We start from the raw sequence: 17,703 nt of genomic DNA on the forward strand, positions 1-17,703 counted from the left end.
CAAGACAATTAGTGATTCCAATTGGAATCACTAGGGCAGAAAGGGTTAATTAGCTAATTGATTTCTTCTTATTTTGTTTTTAAATTTATAAGAAACTGGTTTGACAATTGTCATGTGTATATTAGTTATGTCATTTACCTAATTTTTATGTTTTTGCAAATAATTTACATATACTTTTAGCTGATTTTTATCCTTCTTTACATTCTTCAGTTCTTACTACAGAATTAGAAGTTTTTTAGTGAAACATTTGTCATATCTGATTTTTAATCTATTTAAAACCCACAGAAAACCTACATATTCTTACTAAATCTTCCTATGATTTTTATTTCACTTATTCTTAACACATTTTCTTACCAGTTTTTTGCTGTATTTTCTCGGGGTGCTTACTGACATACTTGCTAGGAGTTTGATAGAATTTATTCTCTTATAGATTGCCTCTTTCATCATTTGAGTCAAAATTCAAATTTTTCTATCCTCACAGATAGCTTCAACCTTGCTCCTTGGTTGAATCAATGAATGTTTTCTTCAGGATATACTATTAAATTCATATACGTTTTATTCTTAATTTTTTTTTTCCCCAAAACCTTTTCATTTTTCTTCAACCATATTTGTTTATTTCAATTTTGATTTATTTGACATTTGAAATTTCATGGATATTATTCTTTTCATTATCACATAGTGTAACTTAGTCACTAAGACTTTATTTTCTTCACACCTATCTCTGTTGATACATTTATAATGTATAATCCATATAAAAATGCAGCCTGTCTATATGATTATTATTAACTTGTTTTATTTCTCTACATTTTCTCACATTTTCACATGCCAGAGATTCCTATTCTTCTCTCCAATAAGGTCTCCAACAGTAACACCAGCTTTTTTTCTCAACTGATTTTTGCAGTGACTCCAAAAATTCTATATTATCCCTGTTGGAAGTTTCTCTATGAGCATACATTCAAAAAGTCTCATTGAATGTATTCCTAGTTTTCCCATTTTGAAATTTGCATGTGACACTTGGTAATCTTTTGATAATTTTGTATTTCCTCTACTAGTTTCACCTCTTTCTCATTGAAAAAGAAATGAGCAGTGCACCATTACATTCTAAATGGTTATTGAAAGGTTAAAATATATATAACTGGGATGAGAATTTTATCGATCAGTTCTCACCTTCCTGGTGCATTCTCTTAAAATTTATCACACTCCCTTTACTTACTCATGAAATGTGTGTGCTGAACAAATGAGTAATGTTAGTTCTGAAATTTAGCTACGTGAACATTCCTGATGTCCCCAGAATTATGTTTAGGCACTTTAATTTTGGCTCTATTTGACACTTGGTAATCTTTTGATAATTTTGTATTTCCTCTACTAGCTTAACGTCTTTCTCATTTAAAAAGAAATGAGCAGTGCACCATTACATTCTAAATGGTTATTGAAAGCTTAAAATATAACTGGGATGAGAATTATATTGATCAGTTCTCACCTTCCTGGTGCATTCTCTTAAAATTTATCACACTCCCTTTACTTGCGCATCAAATTTGTGTGCTGAACAAATGAGTAATGTTGGTTCTGAAATTTAGCTATGTGAACATCCCTGATGTACCCAGAATTATGTTTAGGCACTTTAATTTTGGCTCTATTTGGCTGCCAATGAAATACCGACAAGATGATTAATCTGAAATTGCAATATTGAATTGGAGGAAGGTGCTATAGTATTGAACACCAAAAATGAAAATAAACTCCTTATATTGGGAGTAAGTTGAAGTAGATGAGGCAGGAAAATTTTAGAAAATGAAATTGGAAGTAGGTGTTATTAATGCTTATGATTCAGTAGCGAGCATCTGCCTTCTGTTTAACATTCATCTTAAGTTTCAATATAGTATTGAACACCAAAAATGAAAATAATCTCCTTATATTGGGAGTAAGTTGAAGTAGATGAGGCAGGAAAATTTTAAAAAGTGAAACTGGAAGTAGGTGTTATTAATGCTTATGATTCATTAGCAAGCATCTACCTTCTGTTCAAGAAATCATCTCTGCAGAAGCTTTTGTTGAGGAGACAGTTTAAAAATGAATCCCAGATGTATGGAAATGTTTAGTGGAAATAGATTGTCAGACCTGATACCAGTGGCAAGTACTTGACAGATTTCTGCGGAAAATATGAACTAGTCATTACTGATCTCATAGATCAGTGGTGTTCAACCTTTTTTACTGCATGAGCTACTTTTCTATAAAAAGTTATTTGGCAATCTACTCTCTTATATAGATCATGTTCCCCCAACCTGATAATCTGATTACGCACAAATAAACAACTAAAAAAAATACATAACTAAAAACTTCATTTGGGTATTTAAAAATTTATTTATCACTTTTAATTATTTTAATACAACAAAAAAAAACAAAAACAAATGTATTCGAATAAAATATTTATTTCTCTATTTTGGAAAACCAAAGTTAGAAAAAACAACAGATTGATTACAAACTCACAAGTTACAGAAAATGCTGGTTGATTTAAAAAAAAAAAAGTTAATGTGAAATTTGGCATTGTTTGGACCTCGCAATATTTTCATAGTCAAGTTGATATGAAGAAGTGACCAATTGCAGACAATCATCCAAATGATCATTTGTAATTTGGTTTCTTAATTGATTTTTTATGAGGTTCATATTTAAAAAAGCGGATTCTGACAAGTATGTCGATCCGAAACACGACAGAATTTTTCGCGCAGTATCAGTTAATATTGGGAATTTTTCATGTGCATACCTCCAAATGACTTCATTATTTATTCATTTTAAATGTAAACTATTCTGAATGTTTATTATCTCAAGTTCTACTTCAGCTTGGTTTATATCAAACAGCCCACTAATTTTATTTGAAATTTCTGTGATGTTCAGGTGTTTTTTTTTTAAATGGATTATTGATAAAAGATACAATCATTTCAGTTTTATTAAAATCTTTAAATCTTGAATTTATTTCTTCCTCGACTAATTCTATTTCATGAATAAATTCTTTTAAATCATAGCGAAGCATTTCTTGATTTGCAAAAAATTTACTAAATATGGGAGATGTCTAAATTTGCGGTCATTTATATTTTTCTTAAGTGTAACAACCATCTTTTATCACTCAATTGTGGATAAATATCTCCTTTTTCATCAAGAAAATTTTTTATATCGTTAATTGATACAAGAAATCTTTCTAAAAATTGACTCTGCTGAGCCAACGAACATTATTGTACAACAGAAGTTCCCTATCATCATCTGCCTGTAATTTAAATAACCGCCGCTGTAGGGCTTTTCCTCGAACAGAATTTACAATTTTAAATGTAATATCCAAAACATCTTTTGTGTTTAATCTTTTACTACACAGTACTTCTTGGTGAATAATACAGTGGTACGTTAAACAGTCTGGATATTTGTCATCGTTTTTACATAATGAAATGAAGCCTGATTTATTAGCTATCGTTGCAGGAGCACCATCAGTAGTAATAGACACAAGTTTAAAAAGCGGAAGTTTGTGTGTTGTTTCACAAATTCATCAAATGCCAAAAAAATGTCTTCTTCCCTAGTCTTTCCCAATAATGGTATAATTTTCAAAAGTTCTTCTTTACTTGAATAATCTTGAAATACCATGCGAATAAATACCATTAACTGAGCAATCAGTGAAGTCATTTGATTCATCAAATTGTAATGAAAACGCAACACACTGGTGAATGTCTGACGTTAACCTGGCCTGGGAACTTTTCTCCGGCAATTGGAACTTTTCCTTTCGGCAATTGAAACCTTGTCTGCAGCCTAGAAGAAGTCACTCTCTAGCGATGTCTCGAACCGAGAAGCTCCTTTCTGGAAGTGGGAAACTCCTCTCTCAAGCAACGTGGATCCGGGCAGTCTCTCTCTGACAGCGACTCTGGACCAGGCGGCCTCCTCTCTGACAGCAATTCTGGAACCGGGACCCTTTCTGCTTGCTTCAGTTCCTTTTTATTAGGCCTCCTCTGAGACCTCACATGAAGTTTGGCAACCCCCAAAGAATCGGTATGAGTCTTTCATCTTAAGTTTCAAGTTCAGTATGCCTTTTGTTCTCCTCCGCTTTCTTTAGATTGTAAGTTGCCAGCCATCGGAAAATTGTTTGAACTCTTTCTGACTGACTTCGGAGTTGTTTACAATTAGAGCCTGCAAGCCTTTCTCATAACATACAAGTTTCAATAACAATCTTTCTAATGCTGCATGTACAGCTTCAGTGACAAAAACATTGTCTTTGTTTTTAACACTCTAACATATTCTTATTAAAGCAGTATATACAGTTAGCTTCAAAAGAGTTATTTACAAAAACATCTAATACAAACTATACCGAGACAAACAAAGTTTATTTTTTTACAATATTCACATGGGACTTAACCGAAGTAAAAAATTCGATGTAATGTGCTTTGGAATATTTAAGCTACAATCGAGTTTTTATGTTTGCTTATAATCGTATTCACTCGGCTCGCTGTTTGACTTCCACTGCTCCAAATTAATTCATTTACCTGGACTTATAAGAAAATTACTGATTTGACAATTTTAACGAAAAATAAATATACTATACCAATACATTTAAAGCGAATTAAAAATAATAAAATAATGATAAATAAAATATTATGTTTTCAGTTTTAATGAAATTTGTAAGGAAGGAGGAATACACAAGAGATTGACCAAAAATTGCTCTGCGGTCGATCGCGATTGACGGGTTGAACACCCCTGTCATAGATAATGATTGTGTGTGTGCATAAATTGAAATGGAGAGAATGCATACAAAACAAGAAAGTGTTATTGAATATTTATTGCCAATAGTTATGCTTGAGATTGCCGCAGGATACAATAATGTACAAGGGAAGGCATTTGAAATAGGAAACAATCTCTACATAGCAATGAGCTGGATAAAAATAACTATCCCATAGAAAAGAATATGGTTTGAAGCAATGAAAATCAAACAGCAGTCAGATGTAAACAACTTCAGACTCAAATATTCAAATATTATTGGAGAATTGAGGGATAAAGCAATTTATAAACAAGGATCAAACCTTACAGCTTGTGTGTTAAATATGTGAAGGAAATACTGATTGGCTTAGCCAAGAAGGATGTATTGAAAAATGAAAAGAAAAAAATATAGAAAAGAATGATATGGTTTGAAGCAATGAAAATCAAACAGCAGTCAGATGTAAACAACTTCAGACTCAAATATTCAAATATTATTGGAGAATTAAGAGATAAAGCATTTATAAACAAGAATCAAACCTTACAGCATGTGTGTTAAATATGTAAAGGAAGTACTGATTGGCTGAGCCAAGAAGGGATGTATTGAAGTTACATGAGTGGATAGAAAAATAGGAAATTCTTGGGTGAGCACTGAACTGAGGGATAAAGCAATTAATCACATATTTAACACACAACCTTACAGCTTGTGTGTTAAATATGTGAAGGAAATACTGAATGGCTTAGCCAAGAAGGATGTATTGAAGAATGAAAAGAAAAAATATAGAAAAGAATGATATGGTTTGAAGCAATGAAAATCAAACAACAGTCAGATGTAAACAACTTCAGACTCAAATATTCAAATATTATTGGAGAATTAAGAGATAAAGCATTTATAAACAAGAATCAAACCTTACAGCATGTGTGTTAAATATGTAAAGGAAGTACTGATTGGCTGAGCCAAGAAGGGATGTATTGAAGTTACATGAGTGGATAGAAAAATAGGAAATTCTTGGGTGAGCACTGAAACTTAAAAAGTAGTCTTTAACAAGAAGAAATGAAATATTAAGAATTGCTAACTAGCTAGCTAGTATTCATACTTAGAGAATATTAAAAAAAAAAAAAAAACACTCTGCATGCAAAGAAGCCATGAGAACATTTCAAGCTTTGTTTTCAGAACATAGTGCACCCAGTCTAACCAACAGTTAGTAGATTTCAGTTGTGTTGACTTGAATGGGGAAGTTTTTAGGTAATACAAGTATTTTCTCAATAGCGTGAGACCACTATAATCTTTATTGGATGTCTAAAGTAGTTTAAAGTTTCATGTCTCTACTTTAAGTTTCTTGGAATATTTAATCCCCTAGACCAGTGGTTCCCAAACTTTTTCCACTTGTGTACCCCTTTCAAACCCATTTCTGTAAATTGTTCCCCTTATTTTTAAAACAGCTGTTTTTAAATACTGACACTTTTGTTTAGTGCCTATCTTAATGTAAAATAGAGGAAATGAGGTAATGAGTTGGGAAAGGAAAATTACTACGCTAAAAGTACAAACCACAGATTTAATTTACAATATTCGTAACACAGAAATAAGTATAGCTTCATGTTAAATATTGATAATGATGATCAAGTATTTAACACACTTTTGATTTATTATTATTAATAATATTTATTAAGACCACTCCCTCACCAATCTTCATTCGCTAATGTGAGCTAGTTTTGAAGTGTCTCCATTAGCGGTGATTCAAACTTAACATTTATTGTTCCTTAACTAACTTTTTGCATTTTGTTTACTTTACTTGTTTTTCCGCTGTTACTGATTATTTTTCGTGTACCCCTAAATGGCCCAGCATATACCTTCATGGGTACGTGTGCCACTGGTTGGGAACTGATTCCCTAGACCATTCATAGTATTGATTTACTGTTTTTTTACCTTTTTGTGGGTAGAATTCAGGTTGAAGACAATCAAAAAACAGAAAATATCAAGAAAACACAAGATGCTTTGGAGGTTTTGCCTATAAGAAAGCTTAGAAACAAAGAAAAAAAAATGAGAAAAGGAATAGATGGATGTCTGGACTAATTATGTGAAAACATTTTTAAATAACATTATGTATGTTAGATAATAAGACAAATTAGCAAAAAAGCATTCTCAGAGTGCAGCCAAACTACAGACGGATTGTTGGAATTAGATGTTCTTTAGAATTTTAAAATGTAATATTGTTGGAGATTTACAAATAATAGAAATGTTGTGTTGGACTGTCAATTAAAGATACTAAGAAATTATATTCTTGCATATGGAAATATGACTTCTGTATTACTTCAACCTCATATCACCTCTGGGTCAGGATCCCATTGATGAAAAGAAAGGTTGAAACCAGTCTGGTTAGTGACCCCTTTCCATAATGCATAGCATTATACATTAAGGATATGTGCTTTGCATTATGGCAAGTGATGTGAAGTCATTAGACTCAATATATGAGTTGTTCATTCTTGAAGTGACTTCATGGTCAAACTTTGTTTGCTTACACTTGGATAAAGGATTAAACCAAGACATAATTACTTTGCATTTTTAATTAATAACCAAGTGGATAAACTTTCAACATCAGATTGCTTATTGATCTCTGAAGTAATGATACTTAATGATACCTGACTTGAGTTTTATCCTTTGAAACAAAGCAGAAATTTAAAAGATTATGAAGAAATGTATTCAAACAAATAAGGTATGACTATTCATATGCAAAATTAGACGTAGAACAAATAATAATAATGTGTGATACAAGCTGCTAAGACCCATGTCTTACCAAGTATCCCTGGCTTTTGTAACCATAATTTTAGGTGAAGGTGACTAGTGTTATAATTTTTGTATACACTGCATGTTCTCCTAGTCAGTTTATCTAGTGTGGCAGGAGAAAACATCCGAGCTTCTAGGGAGGGGAAAAAAACTCCACACTGCTCCATGAGACTATTTGACTCGCCTTCATTTGAAAAGTCCCGATAAAAGTTCTTCACACCTTAGATGAGTTTCAAACCTAAAGAGATTCATTATTTATGGAGGCTCTCAGTGCATAACAAAGCTCAATGTAGTTTTTAATTATATTCATGTTTTTAAATAATGTAATTTAAGAAACTGCATGAAAAGGTAATATCTTTAACAGCAAGTGATTTTTATAGTAGTTCCCTTTCTCATTGCAATTTCTTTTTCTTCTCCCATTATGCACAAGGTTTTACCTCTATTTCTTAATATAAATACTCCAGCTTGTAATGTCATTTGTGTTTGCTTGTTAGCATGTTGTTTTGATTGTTATTCTTCTTATGTAATTTCTAGACACTGTACATACTGGAACAGTTACAAGCAATTAGTGGTCAGACTCCTGAAACTCCCCATGAAATATGGTTTCAGGAAACCTTTGGCAAACACATTGAGGAAACTCTTAATAAATTATCAAATCCCATAGATCCTGGAAGACCTCAACAGAGCTGGATGCTTTTCAAACAGGTAACTAATAATTTCTGTGTTTAGTGCTGAATAGTGAATGATCAGTTTATTTAGTGCTCTTGTGAAATTGGAGATTTTTTCATCTGATTTAATATTTCTTTTTTTTTCTTCTCTTTCTTAGAATAATTAGCATTTTATTGTTTATTACTTCTGATTTTCGTGTATTTCCTGATATTGTTTTGTAATATTAAAGTGTACCATAAAATGGCACCAAAAACTTAAAAAGAACAGTAGAGTTTCTACAACAAGAAGCATTATCCAGATCAGTGAAATTGGAAAGAAATGGCGAGGCTTGTCCCAATGGACAGAATCATGTCCATTTCAGAAATTAATGAAGATATCGAAAATGAATTAAATTTAGAAATATCAAAAGTAAAACAGATTATTAAATGGACAGTGAGAAATAGGAAAATGTTCAAGCAGTAACAATGTCAAAAGCAGTTAGAGATTTAGGAAGAACAAGAAAGGTAAGCAGCAAATGAAGAAACAACAAAGCACTGAATCAGGTAAAACATTGCATAACAGTAATCAGGTTGGTCAAGTTTGCTATAAAAAGAAGAATATTACATGGTATGGAGATGCAATTATTAAACATGCAGTTGATGACCATATACTACTTTGGGTTGTTCTGTGTGCTAAAATAAAAAATCTAATGAATAATTAAAAAAAAGAGAAAATATGAAAGATAAGTTGGAAGACGTGTGAAGAGTGAGGAAGTGAAAATCATCAGTATATTACCATAGCATGTCATAGCACAGAATTACTCCACACTGAATGGGATATCATTTGGTGTGGAGGTTGTGTAGAAAGAATGGTTGTGAGTTTTACTGTCATGTATGGAGTGAATTTGAAAGAATTGATTTATATAAGGGGGATTTGGTCTTCAGTTGGTATCTGGTATCTTGAAATTCAAAACTCCAGAAAATTTAGATTCTGATTGGAGAAATGTTAAGAATCCAGTTCTGTTACCAATAAAAATGATGTTAGAATAATTGTATGCTCACCAAGTTCGAACTTAATAAACATTTGTAAGGATGCCTGTATAAGTTAAGCATTAGATATGAACTGTTGATATGAACATTAGATATAAAATTGTCTGGCTGGTTCATGGTCAGTGTGTGTGTGTGTGTGTGTGTGTATAGATGTAGGACTAAAGTTTGTAAGGCAGAACACCAGAACAAGATAATATTTATTTTAATTGGCAACATGTCTCATCCTAATTGCACAGTATTTTATTTTTTCAGGTGTAAATGTACAAATTAGTTGACAAAACAGTAAGGATTAACAAAGTTGACAACTGTTATGCAGTTATAAAAGAGGATGATATTTTAAAATATTTATCATTGTTCAGAATGTTGTGTGTATTTATGCATTTACCTGAACATGTTTGGCTAATGAAGGTTAGGATGTACTCAGATAAGTTAATAATTGGCTGAGTATTATTTGAGTGTAACATGGAAATTTTCCCAGAAATAATACCTATAATTGTTCAAGTATTTTATATATACAAGGCATGTTCAAAAAAAGATCGAACTCTCTTAAATAGCATGCCAACCAACACAGAGAGCATGCTACAGCTACTGAGCACACCTAGCAGCAAGTTTTGACAACAAATTGCCATTTGCCCCATTCTACTATGAGCATTAGTTGTCGAGTTACATCTACTGAAGTGAGCACGTGTACAAGCTGTTCTTCAGATTAGACAAATTGATAATGAAAGAGCTTTCATTAAGAACATCATAACAGGAGATGAGACATGGCTATGGCAATGATATAGAACCCAAGAGGCAATTGTTGCAGTGGGTGGGAAAAGGGTCTGCTCTACCATAAAAAAAAAAAAAAAGCACAGGTGAGTCGGTCAAAGAGCAAGGTGATGTTGGTAGTGTTTTTTGATTGGAAAGGCATTGTCTATTATGGATTGTACCATGTGATCAGATGGTAAACAAAGAGTTATACCAGGAAGTTTCAGTGTGTTTGAGGGATGCTGTGTATAGGAAGAGGCCTGAATTGTGGGAAAACCAGACTTGGATGTTGCACCACTCCACATTCGCTGTTATATGCCAAAACATCAGACATCCATTGTGCCCCATCCACCCTATTCTTCAGACTTACCCCAAATAGACTTTTCCCTGTTTCCCAAACTTAAAACCACTTTTAAAGAACGTTGTTTCCAAACCATAGAGGCAGGGCCAGATTTAGACTTGCTGAGACCCTAAGCTATACAAAACCCAGAGGCCCCCCTACTGTTTTAAATTACATCAACTGGTCTTTTTTGTTTTTTTATTTGAGGCCCCGACAGATGGTGTGTCCCTAAGTTGTAGTTTTTTAGCTTATACGTAAATCCGGCACTGCATAGAGGAGAGTCAGGAAAATGCGATAAGCTGTCATCCTTTTCTTCAATTCATTCTCACTGCTTGCACACATAACATTCATTGCAGTTCATTCTAATCACATACCACTCTATGAGAGAAAAATCTAGATCGGTGGTCACCAAAGTGGTCGATATAACTTTAGGGGTCGATAGAAAAATATAAGACATCATTGTACGGGTAATATTTAATTCAGTTAACTTGGATTACCTCCATCCTGAATGACAATGCAATTAAGAGTGAATCGTGGGAACAATAACATGAATAGGACCTGTAAGATGAAGCAAGGTCATGAAAATAGTTACGGAGGCCAAAATGACGTATTTACCAATAAACGGATGTCAGTGGTTCTCGTCCGGCACCGAAGCACACCCTTCACATCGACAATGTTAGTAAATTGTATACTAAGTTAATAAAAGTCTTATTTTCATATATATAAGGAAGATTGTATTATTGTTACTTTTTATCTAAATTAAATTTTATATTTTATATAATATTTATCCCTCCTATCAATTATGTAATGTTAAGAAGGAAGTCATAAACAAAAACGTATCTCTTTGGTGTTAAGCCATTATAATAATATATACTATATTATACATACAATAAACACAACTATAAAATAATCTAAAAACTCATATAAGCGTCTTTTTTGCTTGTCCTATTATAATTACGTAAGAGTAAAATGGTGGGGGTTGATAAAAAATCAAGGAACTCTTGAAGGGGTCGACGGTCAAAGAAGTTTGGCGACCTTAATCTAGATCTTCCCCCCCCCCCCCTCTTGGTGGCATTTCTTCTCAGCTTGCAAGGATGCCTACTCATCCTTTCAACCCCCCCCCCCCCCCCAATAAAATGAAAAATTTCATCAACAGAAATCCTGTATGACCCTTTCAGAAGTTTCTAAGTCTTAATTAAATCACTCCTCTTTCTCTTGTTTGCCAGTGTCTGCAGTCTATGAAATATCAACTACGAAATTTTTGAGCATTTCAATTATCTTCTGTGTTGTGTTTGCAATCTTTGCTACATGAACCCTGAACTTTAACTTCCTATCTACTAACGCTCCATGATCCCTAACTGATCAGTTTCTTCTAGCATAATCCCTTTATTATCATATGCTACTGGATATCTCCCATTACTTTACATTTACTAATACTTAACTGATGGCCATTTTTACAACAGACAAGATGGGGGAGGATGGTGTGTGATGCTAATGATATCAAGTGATTTAAGTCCAGTTAGGATAAAAAGTTTGAAAGACAGATAGATGGGTGGGTGCTAGAAAGGATTGGTAGAATTTTAAGGCTTTTTAAAGATCTTGATAGAAGAAGGTTGTAATACTTTGAACACATTGAAAGAATAGAAGGAGGACTTCTCAAAACAGCAATAGAAGGTGAAGTTCCTGGGAAAAGAGGAAGGAGTAGATCCTCAATGCAATAGGTGGGTGGTGTGGTGTGGGGGGGGGGGGGTGACTGAGCATCAGAGAGTTGAAGCTTCCAGAAAAGCATATAACAGGACCACCTACTAAGGACTGGTGTGGCACATCACCAGGCATCTGAATCAACATATGGCATCTGATATGTCCAATGAATGGATGGTAGAAAGCTGTGATTGCAGTATTAGTGAGTTTGAAGTTCACTACTGTGGTTTGAGGTGGAGTCTAACAAGAGCAAGTACATTTTGGAGTTCTGCGACTAAGCAGATCAGCTCACTAAGTAAACCTAATAGTATTAAATGATTAATCAACATGTGTGACTTTAATTATTCAAGCATGATTGGGTCTTGTTTGTAGAATTAAGCCGAAATGTTTGAGTTGTTGCAATCCAACCTCCTTAAGGAGCATGGAACATAAAGAGCTTCAAGGTCAAAGAGTGTCATGATTAGTGTTATTGGGGGATGGTGGATTCAGTTAAAGATGTGACTGTTCTACCTCCATTTGTTGGAAACAGTGATCATCATGAACATACCTGAGAAGTGACTAAGGGTATGGATATTCCGCTCAGAAAAATCTTACATGCTGAACTTCAGAGCTGGAAATTATGACCAACTGAGGAGAATACTAGAATCAGTCACATCGTATCAGTTACTAGATGGGAACAATATCAGCAGCAAATGAGAAGTGTTACAAAAAATACATACAATGCAAAATAGGAATCTGTCCCTAGAGTTTGAAGAATAAACATGGAGGTAGTTCAATGGATGTACAGTATTATTAAGTAAAGCAATTTTTAAGAAAAAGATCATCTGGAAGGAAAAAACTAGCTAAGCATGCTAAAGCCATTCCCAAAAGAATTCTGCCATTATGTTGCAAGTGGAAGAAAGAATGAATGTGAAAGTATAGTAGTTGTGTGTGTGTGTGTGTGCGTGTGCGTGCGTGCGCATGTGCGCACGTGAGAGAGAGAGAGTGGGCAGATACAGAAGAAATCTCCATTCAGTGAAAAACTTTATCCACATTAATCAAGTAATTATACCTTACCAATTTACATGTTTCAGTCATGCCTTCTCTCTTTGTTCATTCTCTCTAGTAGACTGTGCAGTTTGCATTCTCTAAATCTGTTCTCATACTCCACATCCCTGAGACCAGAAACTGACTTATTCAGTCATCTCTGAACCTTCTCTAACAACTCATCATCCTTTTGAAAAACAGGTGACCAAATCTGTGCACAGTAATCCATATTCAGCCTGTTCAAAGCCCCGTACAGTGCAATCATAATATCCTTGCTTCTACATGTCAGTGTTCTCCATCATTCCTGTAATCCACTGTGTTTTCCTCACAGTTTTTTAATCTATGACATTTTGAAAAATGACTTCTGCTAACAACTTATCATGTGCTTTTTTTTTCCAAATATAGAAAAATTAGGTACAGATCTTTGTTATGTTTCAAGATTTCTCACATTTGTTGTGAGAAAGAGTATGTCTTCCTATATCATTAGCCTCATGGGCATGAGGCTAATGATATAGGATGACAACACTTACTGGATCTTGAATCCAGTAAGAGTTCAGAACTATGATTGTAGTGCTAGTAATAGTATTTCATGTGGCAGTGTATTAGAAGCCATCTGGTGTGAGGTGGAATCTAACAAGATCAATTTACATAGTAGGGTATTGTTAAAGACCTGGTAGATTAGTTGCTGGATGGGAAGAATATCGACAATGCCTGGGAAGCATTTAAAAAAATACTTAAATGATGCAGTATCAGAATGTGTCCTGATAGTTCAAAGAATAAATGGATAGGAGTCAAATGGATGTGTGATCTTATTAGCAAGAGATTCGGAAGAAACGGATGATGTCCGTTATGAAAATTATAAGCAGCAGGCCAGAAAAGTCACAGCTGTTGTACAGAACAGAAATCAAGTCTAAGTATGAAAAGAAACTGGCTCTGCAAGTTAAGAATTCTATCATTATGCCACAAGTAAATGAAAGAATAACTCTATTGAATGCAAATGATGCAATGGCGATAGATGCAGAAGAGATTACTTAACAAAGGAGTCCCCCCCCCCCACACACACACTATGTAATTTGACTTTTATATATCACTTCTGATTTCATCCTGCTAAAGAATGGTTATGACATCTCTTTTCTTCTAATTTTCATCTGACTTGTCTAATATATGATTACCATATTTGATAGTAATTTTGAACTCTTAGATATTTGTAAAACTGGATTCAATGTAATCTTATATACCATTCTTGGGTATTCTCTTATCTGTTTCCATATTTAACTTTCCATTTTCACTAAAGATTATACTTAAACAAGCTTGATACCCTTGCTTCACTATGGTATTTTAACTATTTAAATATTTAAAATCCATTTTGACGCCAATAAACTTTCCTTTGATTGCAATGAACAATTTAAATTTAGCACAACTACCCTATGTCATCAACACCCTGTAATTATTAAAATTCATGGTTTTCATCGAATAACATGACCAACACCACATTCATGTTCAGGTTGAAATTCCCTTTAATTTGATACCCCGCATTATATTTTTAGACATTAGTACATAGAATTACAAATTTATAGATTGTGTTATTTAAAAACAATCAAATTGTATTACTTCTGGGTATATAACATTTTTTGTTTTATACATTGTTATTTTGAATTGGTTTGGTGATATAAAGCATAGTACTTGTTCTTCAAAGGTGTTCTCAAAAGTAAATGAAAACTAATAAAGAAAAAGTATATATAGTTTGAATAAAGCGAGGTGTGTTGATGCAGAAAAACGATATAAAAGAGAAGATTGTAGTAAAAAAATAATGCAAAATTTACCCACAACCTTTTTTTCTCTACTTAAGGATCTCTTCGTAGACCACATTGGTGGCTCTCCCCTCAGCAGCTTGGATCACCAGAGCAGGCTACGTTGAACTGCCCATGTGAAAAGCAGTCCACCCTTAAGTCAATCCCTATCACCTTCATCGACTGTCCCTGGGGCTTGTTGATGGTCATAGCAAAGCAGATCTTGAGGGGGGGGAACTACTGCCTCTTGAACTTAAAGATTGAAGGGATACTCTGATGGTATGAGTGGTATGAACACTGCCCCCACCCACCCGCCCAGCACAACTGGTGAGCAATGTGGCTTCGATTACATTCCTCTGGAGGGCCTTCACTCGCAACCATGTGCTATTACAGAGTTTGGGCAGGTTGAGGTTCTACAGCAACATCACTGGAGTCCTCACTTTGAGGAGAAGGTGGGCTGGGAAGTCAATAGGGTTAAGGGTGTTGGGGAACTTCACATGGTAGTAGATGGCATCATCCATTTGCACCACCGAGTCCACAGACCTGTACTCCATTTCTACCCCTTTGAATGGGTTAAGTAGAGTGTCATAAAGGTTTATCATTAACGAAGGCAGCCTTGTCATTCTTGGGGGTCAGAATGACATGCTAGTCCATGGACTTCTCTTTGATATATATATATTTTTTTAATGTTTAGCCCACAGATGAGAGGTTGGTTGATCATCTTATAGTACATTAGTATCGTGTATGGGTGGTGAGTTGGAAAAGAAGGTACTTGTTCACATTTGATACCAACAACTGTATATCATATTCCCTGGGGAACACAACAGGAGTAAGACTGTATAACAGCACAGCAGTTGTGGGGATGAAGGATTAGGAGAAGAAACTTGTCCTGTGAGTTTCAGGTGCACTGTGAAGGAATGTTGAGCAGCAGCTGCACATGTTCCAACGAGCTTAAGTAGGGGAATTATTGATGCTATTTCAGATGAACATTTTCCATGGAAATAATTGTGGAATACACATAGTTTGGAGACTGATCATCTGTGCAAAAGTGGTGGGGAGTCAGTTGGTAAGAAATAGGTCATTAATAAGTCTGATTGCTCTCCTCTGTATTGAGTTGAGCATTTTGAGGGAGCTTTTGGGAGCCCTACCCCATACATGAGAGCAGTACTCGATGGTTGGGTGGATTTTTGATTTGTATAAGGTTAACAGCTGTTCAGGGGTGAAGTAACATCTTGAGCGAAAGAGAAATCCTAGTTTTTTAGAAGCTGAGGAGCAATGGTTATGTGTTTATGCCAGGAGAGGCTTGATGTCAGGATAATTCCAAGAGGGGAAATCTCAAATTGTCTGGAAATTTGGGTGTCAAAAATAATAATGGGAGAAATTGGTTCTTTTTTATGAGAAATAAGATAGTACTGCGTCTTATTAGCATTGAAACTGACTAGGTTATCTGAACCCCATTGGAGGATGGCTTGGAAATCAGAATTGAGGGCAGTGGTGGTTGATGTTCTGTAGGTTGAAGATGAGGTGAGTTGTGTGGAGTAAGGTTTATCTTAAGAAAGGGAGGAGTGCAATGTGCTGTCGTCTGCAACACTGTGTATTGTGCTGGAGGTAAGCTGAAGTAGGTCATTGATATACAGTAGGAAGAGGGTTGGTGAGAGGACAGAACCTTGTGGAACCCTGGCATTAGTTGAATGGTGAGAGGATAAGGAACCATCCACCACCACACATAGTGTGCATCCAGACAGAAAGCTGGCAATCCGACTACAGAGGTCTTGAGATAGACCAAACGATGGAACCTTGCTTAGTAAGCCCTTGTGCCAATTCCGGTCAATCGCCTTGGAGATATCAAGTGCAACCGCTTGTGATTTGACAAACTTCTTCATGGCATTTGTCCAAAGGTGGGTGACATATGTGAGCAGACCCGGCCATATGTGCAGTGTGTGCGACGCACACAGGCACCAGGATGGTAAATGCACCAAAGAGGAAGAAATACTTTAAAAAAAGGTTTTTTAAAGTGATTTTTTTATTTGGGGGGGGGATAGGGGTGCCAACTAAAGTTTTGCACACAGGTGCCGAACACTACTGGCGTGCTATTGGGCATATGGGCCCCAACTAAAGTTTTGCACACAGGCACTGGACACTACTGGCATGCCCCTGCTTCAAGGTAGTGTAGGAGTTGGGAATTGATGATTTTTTCCATTACTTTGGACAGGATTGAGGTGAGCGAGATGGGGGCAGTAGTTGGACGGTATGGCTGAGGAACATCAGAAAAAATATACAGAAGCTTAAAGAAATACAATCTTTGCACCACTTTCAAAACCCACTTAAAACTAGCCACCCTTATTCGTGCCACTAAAGGTAAATTCCCTCAGCTCTCAGTTCCAGGTGTATATAGAGTTACTTGTTCATGCAAGTTGGTCTATTATGGACAGACAGGAAGATCAGCTACCTTTCGAATGGAAGAACATAAAAAATACATCTGCAGTCATGACTATGGTCACTCTTGCCTGGTAGACTATGCTTTGAATACAATGCACAGAATTTGTTGGAAAAAGACCATCATGCTCCATCACAGTAAATTTAAAAACAAAAGACTAATTTTAGAATTTGCTGCTGCTCTTAAAAATCAGCTTAATTTTAATAAATATAGTTGCATAATATTTTCAAAAATATGGGAAACACTAACACTTTGGGATTCCAGTGTACATCCTAGTCTGCGAACAGATGTCCATAGAATGAGCTCCACCTAGTTAGGACTCAAGTCTTTCATCCACGTTCTTTAGTTAGTTAGTTTTGTGCTTCCTTTGTGTGTTACAATTCTCATTGTGTACTCCTTGACAATGTCCCTGTAACTGAGGCGAAATAGTGGAAGCATTAAATACTACTTTTAATTGT

At 34.9% G+C, this 17,703-nt stretch overlaps 1 protein-coding gene across 1 annotated transcript in view; it reads left to right on the forward strand.

Annotated features, from left to right (window-relative positions):
• The window catches only part of nonC (serine/threonine-protein kinase Smg1), a 1,124,353-nt gene that overhangs the window by 568,509 nt on the left and 538,141 nt on the right, over nt 1-17,703 (forward strand). Inside the window, exon 38 of the mRNA XM_090398044.1 lies at nt 8,039-8,209. Within this exon, the coding sequence (XP_090254170.1) occupies nt 8,039-8,209 (171 nt within the window). The remainder of the gene's footprint in view (nt 1-8,038; nt 8,210-17,703) is intronic.

The sequence above is a fragment of the Typopeltis vanoorti genome, chromosome 9 (genome assembly GCF_054136105.1).
Source record: "Typopeltis vanoorti isolate ZY-2024b chromosome 9, IOZ_Tvanoo_1.0, whole genome shotgun sequence".
Taxonomy (NCBI): domain Eukaryota; kingdom Metazoa; phylum Arthropoda; class Arachnida; order Uropygi; family Thelyphonidae; genus Typopeltis; species Typopeltis vanoorti.